The sequence below is a fragment of the Siniperca chuatsi genome, linkage group LG17, assembly GCF_020085105.1.
Source record: "Siniperca chuatsi isolate FFG_IHB_CAS linkage group LG17, ASM2008510v1, whole genome shotgun sequence".
NCBI classification, from domain to species: domain Eukaryota; kingdom Metazoa; phylum Chordata; class Actinopteri; order Centrarchiformes; family Sinipercidae; genus Siniperca; species Siniperca chuatsi.
In genome coordinates this window covers 25,805,628-25,826,064 of record NC_058058.1, presented here as the reverse complement: position 1 = coordinate 25,826,064, position 20,437 = coordinate 25,805,628, and the positions used below count along the sequence as shown (strand labels likewise).

At 41.1% G+C, this 20,437-nt stretch overlaps 1 protein-coding gene and 1 long non-coding RNA gene across 4 annotated transcripts in view; one reads left to right on the top strand and one right to left on the bottom strand.

Annotated features, from left to right (window-relative positions):
• Positions 1-3,736: 3,736 nt before the first annotated feature.
• On the bottom strand, positions 3,737-18,518 carry LOC122864034. The gene is made up of 3 exons (XR_006375135.1): positions 18,383-18,518; positions 4,539-4,635; positions 3,737-4,319 (listed from the first exon to the last, which is right to left on the bottom strand). It is a non-coding gene; the product is annotated as an uncharacterized LOC122864034 (long non-coding RNA).
• phf14 (PHD finger protein 14) overlaps positions 17,088-20,437 on the top strand; it is a 112,860-nt gene continuing 109,510 nt past the window's right edge. For all 3 annotated transcript variants that reach the window (XM_044171054.1, XM_044171056.1, XM_044171055.1), the window contains exons 1-2: positions 17,088-17,217; positions 18,428-18,538. In XM_044171054.1, the coding sequence (XP_044026989.1) occupies position 17,217; positions 18,428-18,538 (112 nt within the window). In that variant the 5' untranslated portion in view covers positions 17,088-17,216. The remainder of the gene's footprint in view (positions 17,218-18,427; positions 18,539-20,437) is intronic.

The following is a 20,437-nucleotide window of genomic DNA, read 5'->3' as shown; positions in this document are numbered from 1 at the left end:
TACTCTCCACAGTGCAAACTGTCAACAGTTTTCACAGGGAATATTTCTTCAGTAGATAGTAGTTACAATGAAAATTGTTCACAGTGACGTTTGTGGATCATTGAGGGTAACCAGGACATTGAAAGACATGTTGCTGTTTTTAATGTCATTTAAAAACATTTTAACTAACTAGTAACTAATTAATTTGAGGGTTTCGTAGTTCATTCCAAGCAGATGGATCTGGCCACATGAATGATCTTTTATCAAGCTCTGTGCATACGGCACTGTAAATGTTGAGCCAAATCCAACATAAGTAGTGAAGTGGCAGAGATAGTATAAATCACCATAATCCAGTATTGTATATGGCAGCTACATTGTCCTATTGTTAAGTGTGAAACAGAACTTGTTTCTAAAGCAAAAACCCAGTTTTAAGTTTTTAAAGCATTTGCTTCTTTAAAAGACCCCTAAATGACCATTTAACATCCATAAGTCAATATATTTAGGAGACAGTTTGAATAGAGTCATCAAAACTCAGATGTATGTTGAAAACAGTCACCATGTGTATTTTGTGTGCAATTGTAGAATGTAGACACCTCAGGTCATTAAAACCTCCAAAGTCCCTGAAACACTACTGAGGACATGTCCCCTGTAGTAGTAGTTGTAGCCCTGGTGGTGGTCGTAGTAGTAGTAGTAGCTTTAGTTTTATTTGCCAAGAACCATGGCCAGCCTATACCTCCACTGTGGGCCCCCTCCTAAAACCAAAGCAGTGTGGCACTGCAGCTGCTGTGTGACATGTGCAAACCAAAGCCAGCCCCTGCCAAGGCAGTGAATTACCAGTGCTAATCCCACAGGCTGAAGCTGAGGATCTTACATCGGAGAACAAAAGCTCTATTTCCACAGTCTGACAGAGGCATAGACACAGCAGAGGTTTAGTGCGGTCCTCAGGGTGCTGCCCAGGAGGGTTTAGGACTGGATGAAGGTACAGACACACAATGTTTTTGAGAGAGATGATAAGACAACACTGTGGACAAAGGAAAACAAAAAGGTGGTAAAGTATCAAGTCATGTCAGGTTTATTTGTTATAGCCCTTTCAAGGAGCCACATTATGAAGCATTAAATGACAATGACCCTCCCCACATACCTTTTAAGTGTAATAAACTCCCATGACAAAGAAAAACTGGGAAAACGGGTCTGATATTGAGAAGATGTGTTTAGCCTAGCTTAGTCCAAAGACTGGAAGTAGGGAAAAACTACACCTACCATCAACTCCAAAAGGTATCGACATGCTGTATGTATGTTAGCTACCAAGCTAGTCACCAGGGTTTTGTTGACGGTAATGTTACAGTGGTTGTTAGACAATATTCTGTATTTTTAAATAAATGCACACAAAGCAGGAAAAATGTAAAATAACTTTATTGGTCTGTGTTACACTGACAACTACTAAATTAACACTCAAAAGCGTAAAAAGATTGTACAGTCATGTTATAAAATGGTGGATTCTCATAATTTATAGTTACAGGCTTTGACTGTACTTTTTTCAGCAGATTTATTGAAAAAGGTGGTTTTCCTGTATTTTACAGGTATATTCTCCCATTATGAAAAACAAAGTAAGCATCTGTATTTAATTATCAGAAAAAAAAAATGTTTTACAGTGAATATCAAATCTCAGGTACTGGTAAGTGTATATGTATATGGTTAATTCGAAATGTTCAATCATTACGTCCATGATATTGCACGATGTCCCATTATTGCAGATTATTTCCCATTATGTGCCATAAATCAGTGCGTTGTAATGATTGTAATCCACAAAGAGACAGTAATCCAGAGAGAAACAGAGAGATTAAACAAACGGAGCAGAACAGAGCTGAAATGGAGGTTGGAGCCGTCTCAGCACCCCATGCCTCTGCTGTCCATCGCCCGGCTTTTGATTGCCACAGGAAGAAAAGATTTCCTGTTGTACCTGGAGTTGTATCTGAAGTCTGAGGTGTAGAGGGTGAACAGAAAGGGTGACGGGGCCGTCCCCTGTGGGGCCCCCGTGATGCCCCTGTGTTGCTCACCACAGTGTCAGCCACGCAGCCCTGCAGGGTAACATACTGTGGCCGACCAGTCAGATAGTCCACAATCCAGGACACCAGGGGAGCGTCTACCTGCATCGCCTTCAGTTTGCTCCCCAGCAGGGCAGGTCGGATGGTGTTGAACGCACTTGAAAAATCACAGAACATGACCCGTCCTGTCTAGATGAGCACAGGCAAGATGAAGCAGGAAGATGACAGTGTCGTCCACTCCCACCTTTGGCTGTTAGGCAAACTGAAAGGGGTCCAGTGATGGTTTAACCAAGGGGCACAGGTGTGACAGGACCAGCTTCTCCAGGAACTTCATCAAGTGGGAAGCCAGCGCCATTGGTCTGTAATCGTTGGAGGGACTAGGGCGCACATTCGTAGGTACAGGAACCAGGTCGGTCTTCTACAGCACAGGGACCCTCTCCAGACTCAGGCTCACGTTAAACACGTGCTGGAGTACTCTACACAACTGCGCAGCACACGCTTTGAGTATGCACAGGCTGACGCCATCGGAACCTACAGCCTTGCCTGGGCGGAGTCTACTCAGCTCTCCTCTCACCTGCTCCGCTATGATGACCGGTGAGCAGTGTTTGATTAGTGTTGTTGGGGCCTGTTACCTGGCTACCAGTCTGCTTGTAGCCAGTGATCCTCCGCATGCCACTCCACATATCCTTCCCATTGTTCTGCTGGAGTTTTTGTTCCAGCTTCCTCCTGTAGCTTCCTCCCTGCATACGCTTCACCTCAGGTTTTCTCTGAACCCGTTTCACATCCTCCCTGTCTGAAAGCCCTTTTCTTTTCAATCACGAGGACCTTGATGTCTCTGGTGACCCAGGGTTTGTTGCACACAGTGCACAGTCTCTGTAGGAACAACATTATCTACACAGAAGTTGATGTACAACCCAGGCTGCCACTGGAGGCTTATACAGGGGCAGAAAGTGCATCAGGTTGTGATCTGATTTTCTGAGGGGAGGGAGGGCTATGGAGCTGTATGCCTCCTTAAAATTAGCACACAGCAGGTCCAGTGTCTTATTTCCTGTGGTTGGACAGTCCACAAACTGCTTGAATGTGGAAGTCTTCAGACGAATTCATTCGAGTGCTGCGCCTGTAGTCTTGTGATGACTGAGCGTATGACGTCAATCGGGAGCGACAAATTGGCCGAGGGAGGAACATAAACAACCAAGACGACGGCATGGGAAAACTCTCTTGGCAAATGAATATAAAATAAATAAATATAAATATTTGCTTTTATTGCATGAGTGAGACAAGAAGATTGATGTCAATCTCATGTCTGTGTGTGAAGTACACAGCTGGAGTCAGGACATGTTTAGCCTAGCTTAGCACAAAGACTGGAAACCTAGCCTGGCTCTGTTCAAAATATTCCTACCAGCACCTCGAACATATTGTGTCTTTTTATTGAGCCCCTACAGAAAGACAAATGTTAAAACAACAGTGTAGGAGTTAGTTGATAGAAAATTGCTAGATGTTACTAGATTATGTGCTAATTTGTATATCTGTGACATCATAACATAACGATTAATATATATATATATATATATATATATACACAAGATTTTAAAATTAGTTAAAAAGTTAAAAAGTCAATCAAAAGTTTTATTGTAACTATATCTACAGTATATCTACTGTTATACTTCAAGCTAATAAAACTTTTTAGGTAGGCTGTGGTATAGACTGTGGAACTTAAAGTGTCATGAATAGAGACGATCCAGACACTGGAATAGTCTCACTCTTGGAAACTCTGTGTATTCTGAGAAAAAATCAAATTTAAATAGTCAAGTTAAATCAGTGAACACAGTCCGTCCAGAGAGCCACAGCCACATGAGAGCACATGATGAATATCTGAGAGGAGTGAAGGGCTGCCCAAAAAGTTGCTAGGCTCTTTTTTGAAAAAAAGTCTCCACAAGTTGGCAACACTGGACTGTGTGCAGCTTCATGAACTCCATCGTACCTGTACCTGTATCTAAGTTAGGCTAACCACATCCTGACTCCATCTCTGAGCCTAACACACAGTGTCCTGAACACCTCACTCTTGGAAAGAAAGCAAATGAGCATGTTTTCCAAACATCTGAACTATTCCTTTAATAATGGCTACAGAGTGCCTCCGTTTCCACTCTTACAATTTGAAGCCCTTTTTCTGTGTTGCAGAGTGGAGCACATTGATACTGTGTTTACCTGGGTGTCCTTCCGCTCAAAATTTCAGTTCTCCAAAATCCAGCTGACGTTATGCTTTTATTCTCCTCTTCTGCTCATCTTCACGAAGGTCTGAGAAGCCCATAACAGAATATTAGGTGTTGCTAGGCATTTCGCAGAAAACATTTACTGTAACCCAACATCTTTCTATTAAATCAGATTTATAGGAAGAACTCAGTGTTTCCTTTTTTCAGCATTATATAACATCCTGCTTATTTCATAGGAAATGTATCACATGCAACATTGCCAGAAGTTAATTTACCATGGCGCAGATATCCCACACTGCTCTACCTGTTTTGATGTGTAAATGGTTGTGTTTGAGGGCTTGAGGAAACGTGATTTCTCCATACAATCTCGGGCGCAACAGATGGATTTTCCCCTCCAGGAGCTGCATGAAGAAAAAGAATATTCAATATGTAATTACCTTCCATAGACATCATCACGGTGTTGTCAGGAATTCAATATGCACCCATGACACTGGCGGTATAATGAGAAGGAAATAAATGTTTTGTTTGGCTTTGTGGAGGAGGGCGAGAACCACCTCAGCTGTTCATCATGAGAAGCAGGTTGAACCCCCGTCTGATATCGGGAGATGTCTCACCATGCCAACGAGTTCCTGTCGAAGTACACACACACACACACACACACACACACACTCCCCCCACCAGCTACGTCTCTATGCAGTATTTGTAAAGGTTGTGTGAGACTCCTTTGCAATATATTTTTTATTCTTATTAACTGCATGGGTTCAATTTATTTTTCTCTCAGGCGATGGAGGTGGTTGGGAGTGAGGGCAACTCTGGTCGGGCCTGATAAGCTGCTGCTCACACGCAGGCCTGCTGGAGGGACCAGATTTACCAGGAAGACAATGTCCACGAGGTCGGACCCTCACATGCAAAAAAGCACAGTCACATACACATACACACTCATTTACATAACTATTCTTGTGAGGACATCAGCTACATTTCTACCACAACCTCTAACCTTTCCGTTAAATCAAATATTCCAGTGTTTTTCAAACCGGGTCTTGCATAAAAACAAACTCAGCAGCTGCAGTGCAGACATTTTAGAGATGGAGTCTTTCTTTATGTCTGTATGACTGTGAAATAGCAGATCGGGACAAATGAGGTAAAACAAATGAGGAAAATGATGATGAAATATGAATTATGTGGGCATATTTTTCATACATTTGGCCAAACTGAACTTTCTTTTATGAAATTGTATTGTTTTTTAATTATTTTTGATTCTATTAGTAGGACAATTTGTAGAAAGTTATGTCCCTTAGTCAGACATGGCTGTTGCTGCTGATTGAGATTAAAAGAACACTAGTTCCTGGTTCATACCAACCCTACGTCCAGGTAGGGATTTCGTTCAATGACAATTTTTTTTTCTGTCTATTGCAGATGTTTTTTACGTTGACTGTACTCCCAAGACGAATGACAGTATCAGTGGCCTTAGTAATTCTAACAAGAGCAAAGGAGGAAGTCAGGTGACACTATAGAGCGACAAACTCGATGTAGGGAGGAGGTTTGGGGTGAATGGATGGTCAACAAAACTTTAGACTAGATTAGATTAGATAACAGGGACTTTTGTTTTAATCATGACCATGATCATTCCCTTACCTTAACCAAGTGTTTATTATTGTAACCATGAGGACGAAGGTCTCCTAAACATAACTAAATACTTATTTTAACCCAAACCATGATTTTTCCCTAAACCTAACCAACTCGTTTTTGTGACTCCTCCTAACCAAACCTTAACCATAGCGGTGTCACATCATAAAACAGATTTATTTTTTAACAGTAATTTGTAACGTTTGAGGAGGGCACAGGAAGGTGTCGTCCTGCTGATACGGAGTGTCAGATCAGAAAACGTTTCAATGTGTCGTTCTCGAGGGCATGGACAAACAACGTGTTGTTTAGTTTAATTTGGAGGACTTGTTTAATGTCCATTGCCAACATTTTCCTCGCATTCTACAATATCGGCACATGGCAACTAGAATATGATTAAGGTCATAGTAACAGTAAACACGAAGGTGCACATTAAATCCCCACCCCCGACCTCCAAACCCTTACAGTGCACCTGTTTCTAACATTGGAAGGCACACTGCTTCATTAGCACTGAACACTGGTACTAGATGTAAATTGTGAGGTGAGGAATCCAAAATGGAAGTCATTTCCCAGGGATACTGGGACGTTGATAAAGATGAAGGAGTAAAATGGTGGTTACTGTTGTTGTTTGTTATAATCCTCCTTTTTTGTGATGTGACCAACTCCTAAAAGTTCCTGGAACTTGCATTTAGTAACCACCTCCTGAGCAGTGATCAGATTTAGTTCCAGGAACTCTGTGAACAGTGGAGACAAAAGCAAAACCTGTGATAATGGCTATATGTTATGTTTTTACGTTGCTGCAGTGGAAAGGTTCTATAGGTTAGTGGAGCCTGGTTTATATGGTCAGGACATTAACGGGTGTGACACTGAGAAATGCCTCCTGACAGTGAAAGCTTTATAGAATGAGATGCAAGGTGCTGTATTTGTTTTGTTTTTATAGTACTGGGACAGCTGTCAAGATGGAAGCAACTCATTTTACCACTGTCCCTAATTCAATCCTAAACATAATTCTACTCTTAACCCTAAACCTAGATCCTGTTCCCAAACTAACAATTTAAAGATGTCTACACAACATTTTTTCCCTTTATTATTGTTACTGTTATCTAATTTACTGCTCATAACTGTAAAAATAAAAGAACACATACACCTTACACACATGCATGCATATCACTTACGTGACGTCGTGAACATGGAAGTAATTCACATTTCTGATGAGGTAGTGAGCGATGATGATGACCTTACATGGCATATGAGCTCCATCACCTGAGTTAAACTCTCCCAAAGTCATGATTATTCAGTTGTGCTACTTGTTTGTTTACACGAGGAGGCCGGAAACAGCAGTGTAACGATAAAGGAGAAAAACTACAGCTTGCAGTGCACAGTCAGGAGCACAGAGACGTCTATAAAGTAAAAGAAGCACTGCGCTGTCGGAATATGACAGCCAATCCATCAGAGAAATGGAGGCTGTGTCTAAAGCACCAAGGAGAGCGTGCCTGGAAGTTTTATAAATAGTGTGCCTTTTAAAGGAAATTGGAAGTTGTCAGACACATGCCATCTGCATTTTTTGAGAATATCTCCAATAGAGGCACTCTTTGAACATGACTGAAACATCATAACATACAAAGTGGCAGAGCTGAAAGCCTATCTGGAAACGATCGCATCTCCTGCTGCACTGAGAGGAGTCTATTCACAGCCAAGTAACACAGTGTCAAGGTGCCAGGGCTAATGCATTGAGTTTCCATGACATCTATTAACCTTGCTTATACTTATGTTGTGTATGTGTTTGTGTGACCGAATGTGTGTGTTACTGTGTTGTGTGAACATCTATCTTTTTGAGGACAGCTGACGAAAATCCTCTGAAGGCTCTGATTCTTGTTCTGCAAAGGGGGGCAATTTAAGACTGGGACCTTAGGGTTTAGGGTCATAGAATTGCAAGCTTTCAGTAAATTGGCCAGTTGGTAAATGCACTTTGATCTTAGAATCACTTAGAAGTTATGACAACATATACTCTCAATAAAAGGAGAGTAGTTTGTACCTAAAGCTGGGCAGACACTGCGTTTTTTATTACTCTTGTATGTTGTGTTAACTCACACTACATGTTTTAATGAGTTTTACTTTTATTGTTTCAGGTTTTCTTACTAAAGTCTCTCTAAACAGTGTCTTCTGACTGTCCAGCTGCCACTATTCAGATGAGAGAAGAGAGGAGTTCATAAAAATGTTGATACATTCATCTAAGTTGCGTTCAGTTTATACCTCGTGTTTAAAGCAATAAGCTTAACGAGCAGCAGTGGTTGGTGCAGTGAGTGCTTTGTGGGAAGACACCGTGCTCCGTATGTAGTAAAGATGAAAATACAACATTATATATCAAAAGGTATCAGGTTACAGTTACAAGTGTAGCATTTCTACTATATATAAATATATAGTGATATATATAGTGATAAACATTGAAAGTAACATACAGGCATATTGTGAAACGTGGTCCAGTACTGTCAATTTGTATTTGTTGTCATGGTTTGAAGGTTTATTTATGTTGTTTCCTGTTTTATTTTGAAAGACTCTCCTTCCCTCATGTGTCTGGTAGTTTTGTTTCCTGTCTTTAGTTTCCTTTGCCGCAAGTTTGATTGTTTGCTCTGCCATGATTGTTTTCACCTGCACATCTTCACCACCCAGCCAGTCCAGCAAGACCAAACGTCACCACAAGTGGTGCAATCGCCCCGGGAAGAGAGGGAAGAGAGCTGGGATAAGAGCTAAGCTAACCCAGGTTGGACCTAAGGTTGTACCACTACCCAGCCTACTTCTGGCTAATGTCTGGTCGCAGGAAAATAAAATGGATGAAATAAGACTAAGTTAACACAGCCACAGGAAATCAGACTCTTGTGCTCACATCTTTACAGAGACCTGGCTCCACCATAACATCCCGGATCAAGCTATTGCACTCATGTTCCGAGCCAACAGAACACAAGACTCCGGCAGGACGAGGGGAGGTGGACTCTGTGTTTACATCAGTGATGCTTGATGCTCAAACTAGTCAACGCTGATAGGCCATGCTCCCCAGATGTCGAGTTTTTAATGTTAACATGTCGACCGTATTATCTGCCCAGAGAGTTCACCAGTGGTTTTCTTGCTGCTGTTTACATTTCTCCAGATGCAAATTCAAAAAATGCACTACAGGAACTGTATGAGGTCATTAGCAGTCACATGACAAAACAACCAGATGGTATTTTTATTGTAGCTGGTGATTTTAATCAATCAGACCTCAGAACTGTTTGTGGCCATGCTGTTCCATCAGCATGGCCACACCCCCACCAGGGGAAACAATACACTGGATCATGTTTATACAAATATTTACAGCTATAAAGCCTTCCCTCCACCCCCATTTCCCTCCTCCTGCCTACTTAACCCAAGCTGATTAAAGCTGTGATCAGACAGAGCGTGATTTTTGCAGTGAGAGGTGTCTTTTACCGGTTGTTTTCTGAAGGCAGTAAGCACTTTGCGCGCTGCCAATGGGCCCTGGGCACCTCGCGTTTTTGCAGGAGCGCCTCAAGTTGAAACAACTTCCACTCGGACGATTGACAGCAGATTGTCAAACTATCCCTGACTCATCCTAAAATAAGCCTTGAACCGACCATCAACCAGGTGAAGCTCCGGGACCAGCTGGTGGTAACGTTACTCCCCATGCTTTCTCCTCTTCCCGAGGGTCTCATGTACCCACATGGATCACTGTTTTCCTCTCACCCTAAATCAGAGCCCGAGCAAGTGCCCTCTGCCTGTCCATTAAATAAAAGGCACAGATCTGTGAGTTTACTACACAGCAAAAATCTGTCCATTAGGCTATGAAATGTGATTTGGTGGTTGCCCAGCAACAAAGCAATGCACTGCACTTCTATTTTCTTTTTTTAAATTGTAGGCTTAAACAAAAAAAGCACCATCAGGGCTATAAAGGGTCAAACCATCAGTAAAAACATTTAAAGTGTGGATAGATGAAGCTAAAGCAGCTCTACAGGACTGTTTGAGTGCACAGACTGGCACATGTTCAAAGATGCTGCCACCCAGGAGAACCACATCAATCTTTAGGAATATACATCATCAGTGACATTATATATCAACAAATGTGTTGATGTGGTAATCGCAAAGAAAGTAAAATCATTCCCCAACCAGAAAGCCTGGATGAATGGAGAGGTAAGGGCCCTATCCAGAGCCAGAAAAGTTGCCTTTCGGTCAGGTGACAAGGAAACTTACAGCACTGCCAGAGTAAAAGTGAAAGCTGGCATCAAGGAGGCAAAGCAGAGACATCAGACAACACCAACAACACAAAGACATGTGGCAAGCAATCAAGACCATCACAGGTTACAAATGCAGGAGCACCCCCATCATGTGTGAGGCCACATTGCCAGAGGAGCTACACACATTTGATGCTCGTTTTGATCTCCTCCACAAAAAGTCAGCTGTAAAGTCTACTCCGCCTCCAGAAGACCGGCCACTGTCAGTATCCACAGCAGATGTGAGAAGAACCCTGCTGAGAGTGAATATGAGTAAAGCTGCTGGGCCTGATATCATCCCTGGCTGTGTACTAAGAACATGTGTCAGCCAGCTAGTCTATCATTATCAGCTACCATCGTCACCAGTACCAAGTCTGCAGTGTCTAGTCTGAACGACTACCGCCCTGTGGCACTTACCCCCATTCTGATGAAGTGCTTTGAGAAACTGGTTCTCCAGCACATAAAGAACAACATCCCAGCCAGCCTGGACCTTCACCAGTTTGCATTCAGAGCCAACAGATCCACAGAGGATGTCATCTCCACTGCCCTACACTCAGCCCTCACACATCTTGAAAATAACACCTACATCAGAATGCTGTTTGTTGATTTCAGCTCAGCATTCAACACAATCACCCCATGAAACTGACTGGCAAACTTAGCACTCTGGACTTGAGTACCACACTCTGCAACTGGATTTTGGACTTCCTCACAAACAGACCCCAGACAGTTCGGATTGGCGGTCACACCGTCCTCCACTCCAGGGCTGTGTGCTCAGCCCCCTCCTGTTCACACTGTACACCCACGACTGCAGCCCCCGACATGGAGACAACTCTGTTGTGAAGTTTGCGGACGACACCACCATCATCGGGCGGAAACAACAATGAGACTTCATATTGGGAAGAAATCAACATCAACATCTTGTGGTGCACAGAGAACAACCTACTGCTCAACGTCAGCAAAACCAAGGAGCTGATTGTTGATTTTAGGAAAAAGGAGGGGACACACCCCTGTTTACATCAGTGGAGCTGAGGTGGAGCAGGTGAATAGTTTTTTAGGTTCCTGGGAATCAGCATCACTAAGAACCTGACATGGACATCACACATCTCCACCTCGGTAAAGAAAGCACAAACGGTTGTATTTCTTGAGGAAACTAAGGTGCCAACTTCTTGTTAACTTTAACAGAAGAGCAATAGAAAGAATCCTGACTGGAAACATTACAAACTGGCATGGGATGTGCACGGCCCAGGACAGGAGGGCTCTGCAGTGGGTGATTAAAATTGCCCAGAACATCATTGGTACCCTTGTACTGTGCATCAGTGATATCGGTGAGGTGAGGTGCCTGTGCAGAGCCCAGAGGATACTAAAGGACAGTACTATTCTAATTTGAAGTATTTGTATGTTCCGTGTGTGTAGCGTGAAGTGGCTACAACTTTCATTTCATTGTGCAGCCCGTTGTTGTAGAATGACAAATGTACCTTGAATTTTTATAGTGAAAAACAATAAAAATGTTGATCACAAAAATATAAACAAGATACAACATGTGAATACATAACACATAATTAAGTCATCAGTGCAGCACTGCTTCATTGCTACCACCATTCTCAGATATTAATCACAATCGCTGTGAAAATGAAAGCGCACAGAGTATTATTAAAGATTCCACACACCACACTCAGCTGTCTTCTTCAAGTTATAGTGGTGTATCGAGGCCATCAGTAGGTACAATTTGATAATGACGTAATTGGTTAATCAGTTGCACTTTAGCATGGTATTTTTTACTGCTGTTTGATGCCAAATTTTTATGGTGTTTATGTGTAGCAGTGTGTGCGTATACATGTGTAATGGCAATAATAAACGTACTGCGGGATTGTATACCAGGCACACAACTGTTTGACGTCAATACTTGATCTGTGTATGATTGTTTTGGACTGCAGGATGAGAACAGTTCATTGATGATGATGATATGGAACTATAAAACACGCTATTGACCGTTGTATCCAGACTTCAGAGACCCTCGTCTCCCCGGGTTGAGGATCCTGACCCTGAAGACTGGATAAATAACTGATGCTCCCTTCCCCCTGGACTCATTCAGAGCAGATTATACTGATGTATGTTTTGCTGCTGTGAGTCCGTCTGCAGACGCTTGAAGTAAACCTACAGAAAGACGAGTGGCTGCCTTGAGTGTTTCTTTGTTCCGCAGAATTACCACTACACATGTTTATGTCCAACACACGCAGTTAAAGTGAGACTATGCTACTTTTGAAAGAAAGAAAAACATCACATTCTTCCTCTTACAAATGAAAAGGTGAACTCACAAGCAACAAAACACACTCAATTCAGTACACTCATGGCTGTTGCTGCTACAGTCTTATTTGTTCTGGTATGACCAGTAGCTTGTACTGGTTAATGCTCAAAATAGCTACCTAAAATTTGCTAATACTAGTTGTGAAACTGAGCCAGTTGGCTGACTTTAGTGACTCCACTCAGTAAAGTGCTATTGTTACACTACATTATCGCATTCAACGTCATTCCGTAATTGATATGTGCTTACCACATAGGTTCACTTTAATGCCTGTTTTTATATTTGCAAAAGTATCCTAATGTCTGTTTTTAGATAGTAAGATTTAGATTTATTATTAGAGTATTTATTGGTCTGTTTCAGTTGCTATAGCCTTATAGTTTATTTTACAGAGACAATGGCCATTGATCATTTGAAAACAAGAACTGTAAATTAGACCAGAATTAGCTTGGTAAGTTCATTTTCATCTGTTGTCCCTTGCCAGACGTTGAAAATAAAAATATGAAAAAAATGAGATAAATGACAATATAGTCTTCAATCACCAATCTTAAATCATGCTTTGGAGTTGCTGGGAGTAGTAGTTTCTACCTACTTCCAGTCTGTAAATCGAGACTATGTAAATTTTGAACTTTCAGACACTTGGGGCCACAGTGGCCACTATTCAGTAAAAGTTACATAGACTCGTTTTAAGCTAGGCTAAACACAACCTACACCTCTCTCTGCGCTCAGGGCACACAGATGAAAGTCTTCTCATTCTGAATAATCTGAGTCTGGACTAACTTTAACTAAACTGTAGAGTCAATGCAACTACAATTTTTTTTAAAATAATGCTAATTGTTCCATCCATTGGAACCCTCCTCCACAAGGGCTCCTGGAACACCTGACGGACCCATGGAAGTCCCTGAGCCCCTGTTTGACAACCACTGCATTACATTTAAGATAGTAAAACATTTTGTTCAATGTTCATCGAATTGCATTATCAGATTTATTTTAGTGAGAACCAAAAATGACACTTCTTTAAATATAATTTGTTCTGCATGCCTCAGAAGTAATTGGTTACCAGTGAACATTTTATTGCAAGACATCATCAGGCACTGCCAGTGGGATAGTAATACAATTCACTTTCTCCAGATGTAGAAAGAAATGTAAAGGCAGTCTCATGAAAGATAAATGCAGAACACGGTGTCATATGATTTACACCATATGAATGAACAAATATTCCAATTTAAATGCAAAATCTTGAGGTGGAGTGAGGCTGTAGATCAGCACAGACATTTCGGTACATTTTACCTCAGGAAATTCTAAATAACATCCAATGCAATTACTCCTCTTCAAATGAGGTTTTAAGCCTTACTTGTCATGGTGCATCCTTATAGTAATGTTTTTATTTCCTAAACCTAGTGTTATTCTTGCTCTCGATGTAATTGCTTCTGTCCTCTGGCTCATCAAGCTGACTGATATCTGTGGTAGGACACTTTCTCAAGATCTCAGCTCTCTGCACTGAGCCTGCACAGCCTTTCATACTGCCCCTCTTAAATCAAACTTCACTAAAGGCGTCACCATCTAGCTTTATCATCTGCCGCATTTCATTCTGCCCCTCAGAATAATGGCTTGAGGGTCATTTTCAATGTATACAGTACGTTTGTGCACCTCATTAGTCTGTTTTAAATGACTCAAGCCTTTTCTGTGCTTTCACAGTATACTAAATAAACAGTTGAATCCATGTATGATCATTCAGGATATGATTTTTAAATTGAACATATTAGTAATTCATACTCCTGAATCCCTGATTAAAACATTATCGCCGGTTGTGATTACTGTCTGCACAGGCACATCTTCAACTCCTGGACAACTCCACAAGTCTGTTATTTCTAAACCAGTGAGTACATCTTCATGGACACTGTTTCATTTTAATCTTGTGCATTTGGCTTTGATATTTTATTGCCACTACTGAAAGATGAGATGCTCAAACTATCCTCCGTTTGACAGGATGTCGTTTATATACTACTAAATTATTTTGCCAAATACATTTTGAAGGAAACATAATTGCCGTCTGGATTACGCTCACTGGCAAAAAGTCCAGTTAAGGCTCATGTAATGCTGCGCTGAAGACATAGGGAGGTGTACAAAGTGCAGACCTTTGACACCGGAGACTGGGGTTCACATCCTGTGTTCCACCTGTGGTTAGGTTAAGGCTACTAAAACTCTTTGGTCAGCTTAGGGAGAAATTGTGGTTTTGATGAAATATTGAAAATGTGTCTCAAGCACCGTAATCAGATTTGTCCAACTATCAAAAACATGGTATGGGCTTATGTTGTTGTAGTTGTTTATTACATCATGCACATTCAAGTGCCCAGATCATAACTGGCTCGAGTGAAAGCAGCACGTTAACAGGGCAGCAGCAGCTTCAGTCCTCCGTCAGTGTCTACACAGATGCATTCAGGCACAGTATACAGTGTAGGTTACCTGTGTTCTGGCAACACACAGAGCCCAACACACAATCACTATTAGTACTGCTGCTGCTACTTTTTGGTCTCATACATCAAGCCTTGTTTTGTTTTTCGTTTTTTTTTTACTTTTTTTTTTAAATTTCCACTGTCTGCATTATTCCTCTCTGCATCACCCACAACATGCTCATACAGTATCCAACATACCAAAACTGTAATGTTAGTGAGTTCTCTGGTCTCTCTTTCTGTTGCTGAGGAGCCTGCTTCATTCTTTTGCTTAGCCTTATTCATTTCTTTGGGAGGGAAAAAGAAAAACACACCGGGCCTTTTGTCTTTCCTATTTTTGAGCTGTTAGTCTGTGACACCGAGCCTAATAAAATGGTTGGATTTAAAAAAAAAAAAGAAAAGAAAAGAAAAACAACTCAGCTCAGCATGATGCTTGTTCACAAATTGTATCCTGAGGAGGCCCAGTGGAGGTCAACAACACATTGTGTGGAATTAAATGTCTTGTCTGTTTAGAAGTGTAGCCTTTACTTTACTGCTCTGTATCCATTTGTACTGCTCAGGAAACGTATAAACTGGGATCTGCTTGGAAAGAAGTTGCAATTCAGTGAGTCACAGGCTTTATGTTGATCAAAGGAGGGCAGGAGAGAAAACGATGAAAAAGCTGATAGTGATGATGACAATGATGGCTACTGTGATATCCCCAAAGTGTTTTGATACAAGCTGATAAAAAACTATCTCTTTCCAGCACAATACAGGGCAATTTGTCATCAAGCAAGGACAGTTGTAATCATCCCTTTCGCTTGCCTGCCCCATCAGTCTTCTTCTTACCGTGTATCAGGATCAATCTAGGCTCATTTATTTTAATCATCTCTTATTTGCTAAACTGGCAAAGTCAAAGGAGGACAACAGAAACAAAGCTCATTTTGAAAATCAGCCAAAGTACGTTTTCATGCAACTGCACCCTTTTAAAAGAACTTTCCCATTTCTTCATAAACACAAAAGAACATCTGAATACAGTCATTGCATGACTTTTCAAAAAAGGGGAAGGATCGTTGTAGAGAATTAAAAACAAAATAGCATTCAAAGGGGAAAAGAATTAGGGTCATTTTCAGCACTCAAGAGAATCCAATCTGAACCAATTTTGGTACCAAGTTGTTCCAAACATTTTAACAGAAGGAAAAAAACTCCATTACATTCTAACGAATTTTATACAGTTGTATCATTTAAAGGTTTGTTCGAACACAGTCGAAAACACAAACCTTGCCTCTATATGTTGTTCCACACTGGCTGTTTAAAATCAACCTAGACCTTTTTATTTCGTTTTGTGCTCTCATTAGTTATTATATGTACATTTTTGACTCTCTGCTGTTTGTAGTGCTTTTGGTCTTCCATTTCTCTTTATGTATGGCACACTTTTCGTGAAATGGCTCTATCTGAACAAGGAGGGTCCCAAAAGCCTGCATATGTTATGTATTTTATGTCAGGGTATGGGATTATGATGTGCTGAGAGTATGCCAGTTTTCATATCCTTCTCAGCAATTTTGGAAGATTTTGGAGCCACATGTTAAGACAGTGCTCTTCACCACCATCATCAAAACACCAAATGAGTGACTATCTTTTGGAGGAATGCTGTTCATCCCTCCAGAAGAGTTTCACACACTTGGGAAATCTATGACAAGGAGCACTGAAGCTGTTCTGGAGGCTCAAGGTGGAATAACACCTTACACTTTATGTTGCTTTTTTCCTTTAAGTTGTCCATGGTTGCATTTTACTGTCCAGAATACCAATACCAAACTGAAATACATTTGAGATATTCTTGCAATGTATAGGCTCTTTAGGGAGTCAAAAAATATTTTGTTAGTCTTTTTCATTGTTTGTAACAGGTCTCTTTGCAATGCTTAATAATATCCCTTGATGTGAGATGATGCTTAGGAAGCAGCAATGATATGAGGTGTAATTGGTCTCAGCAGCAGCTGGCCACTGTTCTGGGTTCAGTTTTCAGTCTTATACAGTAGCCTAAGTGAGGACATAGGTCTATGTCGTTCCAAAAATAGAATGGAATATAAGTTTATACCATACTAAAGCAGTATTTAGTTTTTAAAATAGTACATATAAAGTACATAACCTCAATTATTAAATAATACATAAAAATGTATGATTTACAAATCATTTTTATTTGTTTACCCCTCGTTCGTTTTTATTAATTTCTCTCTTCATCTTCAAACTTAACTGTCCCCATGGCAACAACATCCAGTCGTCCGTACGTCACTGCTGTGTGTTCCATTGTCCACATACCATGCTGCTAAAAGGAGACCTGCCTTGTTCCTTGTAGTAAATACGAGCTACAGAGTGAGTGCTGCCTTTCATGTTGTCATGTTCCTCTAAGATTCAGCACGACTTTGCTAAGTTGGATTAGCACCGATTTAACAACATTATTTGCTGGCTCGAACTGCTAATTAGCAGCTAGCCGGCTAAGCTAACCCAGCTATGCTTTGTGACTAGCACCTGGTGTTGCTAATAGTGCTAATGCTAATTTGCGGTTTGACACTTTACTTTTGTCTGTTATTGTCAGTCTAGCCGGATTCTTACCCTTTAATGCTATTCTTACACTTGTGTTGTGTGAAGCGGGTTGAAGGATTTGCATAACAATGAAGTCATTTTGCGTAAAAGATTACAGCTAATGCTAGCCACAATTAGCTACCTTGCTCGGCAGACGGATGTGAGGTGGCGACACAACAGCAATAAATGTGAGGTGGTTTGGCGGAATTAATGAATACACCGCAACCTGTTACGTTATAAAGAGGCTATGTGGTTAACTGTTGGCCAAAAGAGCACGACTTTGCTAACGTTACAGCGTTGCGCAGCGGTGCTCTTTGTTTGCTAACAGTGTGCACGTGAGGAGCGTTCATGGTTCTCATATTTGTCCCAGTTTCAGCATCTGAAAGAAGTTTAAGACTAAGCAGTCTTCTCCTCTTAAGTAAAACACATCTAACTGAGGCTGTCCACTGCAAACCACCTGTTCACCAGGATCACTGCTTTCTGGCATAGTGAAGGAATAAATGTAAACACAACGATTGTTTGGCAGAAATTCCCGATTCAGTCACGAGACAAGGCGAAATAGAAGTCACCTGGATGTAACTCTAGTTAAACAAGTTCGTGGATACCCGACAATCGCTCTATATCACAAAGTAAAGTGAAACAGTGATGTGGGGAATATAATTAAAGCACGATACAGCCTGATCGCGTATGATACATCTTTCTAGAGTTGCGGGGGTGAAATCCGATGCTGAACTATAAATCAAAACCTATGACTCGCGTTAGGGCCTCGCATCAGTCATAAATCCGGAGTCAGGCATATGTCACGAGATCAAGAGTGGTGATGTCCACTTTTCGAGCTTGTTAGGCAGGCTTTGCATAGGTAGTTTGTTTTTTTTTAATAGTTTTACACTGCTTGTCACCGCACTTCTAAATCCAAATGTGTTATCCTGCTGCATGGACATCACAGCTTACTCACACTTTGTTTTCTTGTGTTTTGTTCTCTGCAACTCCCCTTTTTTAGTGGACCGCAGTTTGAAGCGCCGGCAGGTGAAGCCACTTGCTGCCTCTCTCTTAGATGCCTTGGATTATGACAGCTCAGATGACAGTGACTTTGAAGTGGGAGATGCCTCAGGTAAGCGCAGTCTTTAAAAGTCTAGCAGCCTTAAAGGGACAGTGCTATTTATCTATTTAGATTGTGAGTTTAGTTTTAGAGATATCGGCTGTAGAGATGTCTGCATATTTTGAATATAATGGGACTATATGGTACTCGGCTTGTGGGGCTCAAAGTGCCAAAAAAATACATTTGAAATTCTCAACAGCAATGTCAGTTTCCAGAATTCATGACCCGGTTACTCAAGATATCGTTGTGAGCAGTTTCATATAGGAACTGTTTTCTTTCTACCGATAGTTCCTACATGAAACTGCTCTCAAGGTAAAAGGGAAAAATATGTATTTTTGTTTTTTGGGGGAACTGTCCTTTTAAACCCATATCATTTTACATGCAAATTAAACAATAAAAGAAAACATTCACAAAGGTAGGATTTGTTGCAGGCCTACTGAAGCTTCCGGTATTGTTTACAACCCCCCGTATCAAGAAAAAAAGCTAAATTTAAAGAAATAAAAAAAATTAAACCAAATTTTGTGAAACAGAATACATGTTTTTCTTTCTTATACTTTTAATCATCTTGTGAGCCCCATCGGATTTGTCTTGGGACACCTTGACGACGTGTCCTCATCCCAGGGCTGGGAACTACTGTTGTAGGGTTGCAACGATTATTTTCATCATCATTGTGTTTTACGAATAATCGCTTGGCCTCTAAAATGTCTGTAAATAGTGAAAAATGACCATCACAATTTCCCAACGCGATATCTTCAAATGTCTTGTTCTGTCCGACCATCAGTCAAAAACCTAAAGATATTCATTTAACTATAACACGAGAAAGAATAGCAGCAAGTTCTCACAAATGAGGAGCTGGAACTAGAGAACCATTTGGATTTTTGCTTGAAAAATGATAAATCTGTTATCAAAATAGTGTCTACTGACTAATCAATTAATTACTGGTTTCAGTTCTACACTGCCGTATAGTAAAGTCAATTGTGATACCTTGGTACGATTATGTCAAACCCACCAGTTAAAGTCGGAAATGATTGGTATGCTCAATCCCTTCCTGTTGGCCCCCATTTTTTCTCACAATAAAGACCGCATTTCCCACAAACCCTGTCACTGACCTCCACTGTCCTCTAGAGATGTCATGAGCTGATCATAAGTATCGGTTTCAGGGTCGGTCGGGGCCTATGTTGTCACTGCTCCAGTCTGTAGTCCCCACATGTTTTAAGAAGTCCACCATTGTCCCTGTCCCCAAAAAGACCAAAACCCTCTGCCGGAACGATTACCCCCCAGTAGCACTCACCTCCACCGCCATGAAGCCGTTAGTCAAAACCTTCATCACCTCCTCCCTCCCTGACTCACTGGACCCACTTCAGTTTGCGTACAGACCAATCTACAGACGAATATGAATATATTATAGAATATAATTCATTACTGTAGATGAAACTACCCAACAGTATATAAAGTAGTTAAAATGAGCTCAACCGTAAGCATCTACAGCAGTAAAATGCAACACACACATTAATGCAGCAGGAATATTAATCCAAAAACATCAGATATAATAGTAAAACACTGACAGGGACCATTTTACTGCACAATGAATACTGTAAGTACATGTTACTATAATACTTACTTACTTTTACTTATAGTGGAGTATTTTCAAAGTTGGTATTAGTACTTTTGCTTAAGTAATGGACCTGACTACTTCTTCCACCTGGTTAGCACACACACAGTTTAACAGCACCTGTGTGTTACCGGCCGAGTCTTCCCCTTTAAGAACGGTGGCCTTGTGGGTAACCTGTGTGTGACAGAGTGTAGTTGGTTTGTTGTAGAAAGTGAGTCTTTTCCCGGTGTGTCGCATGCCGAACATCCTGTACCAAACAGTTCGGGACAAATACACATACCATTACACCCGTACCGCTG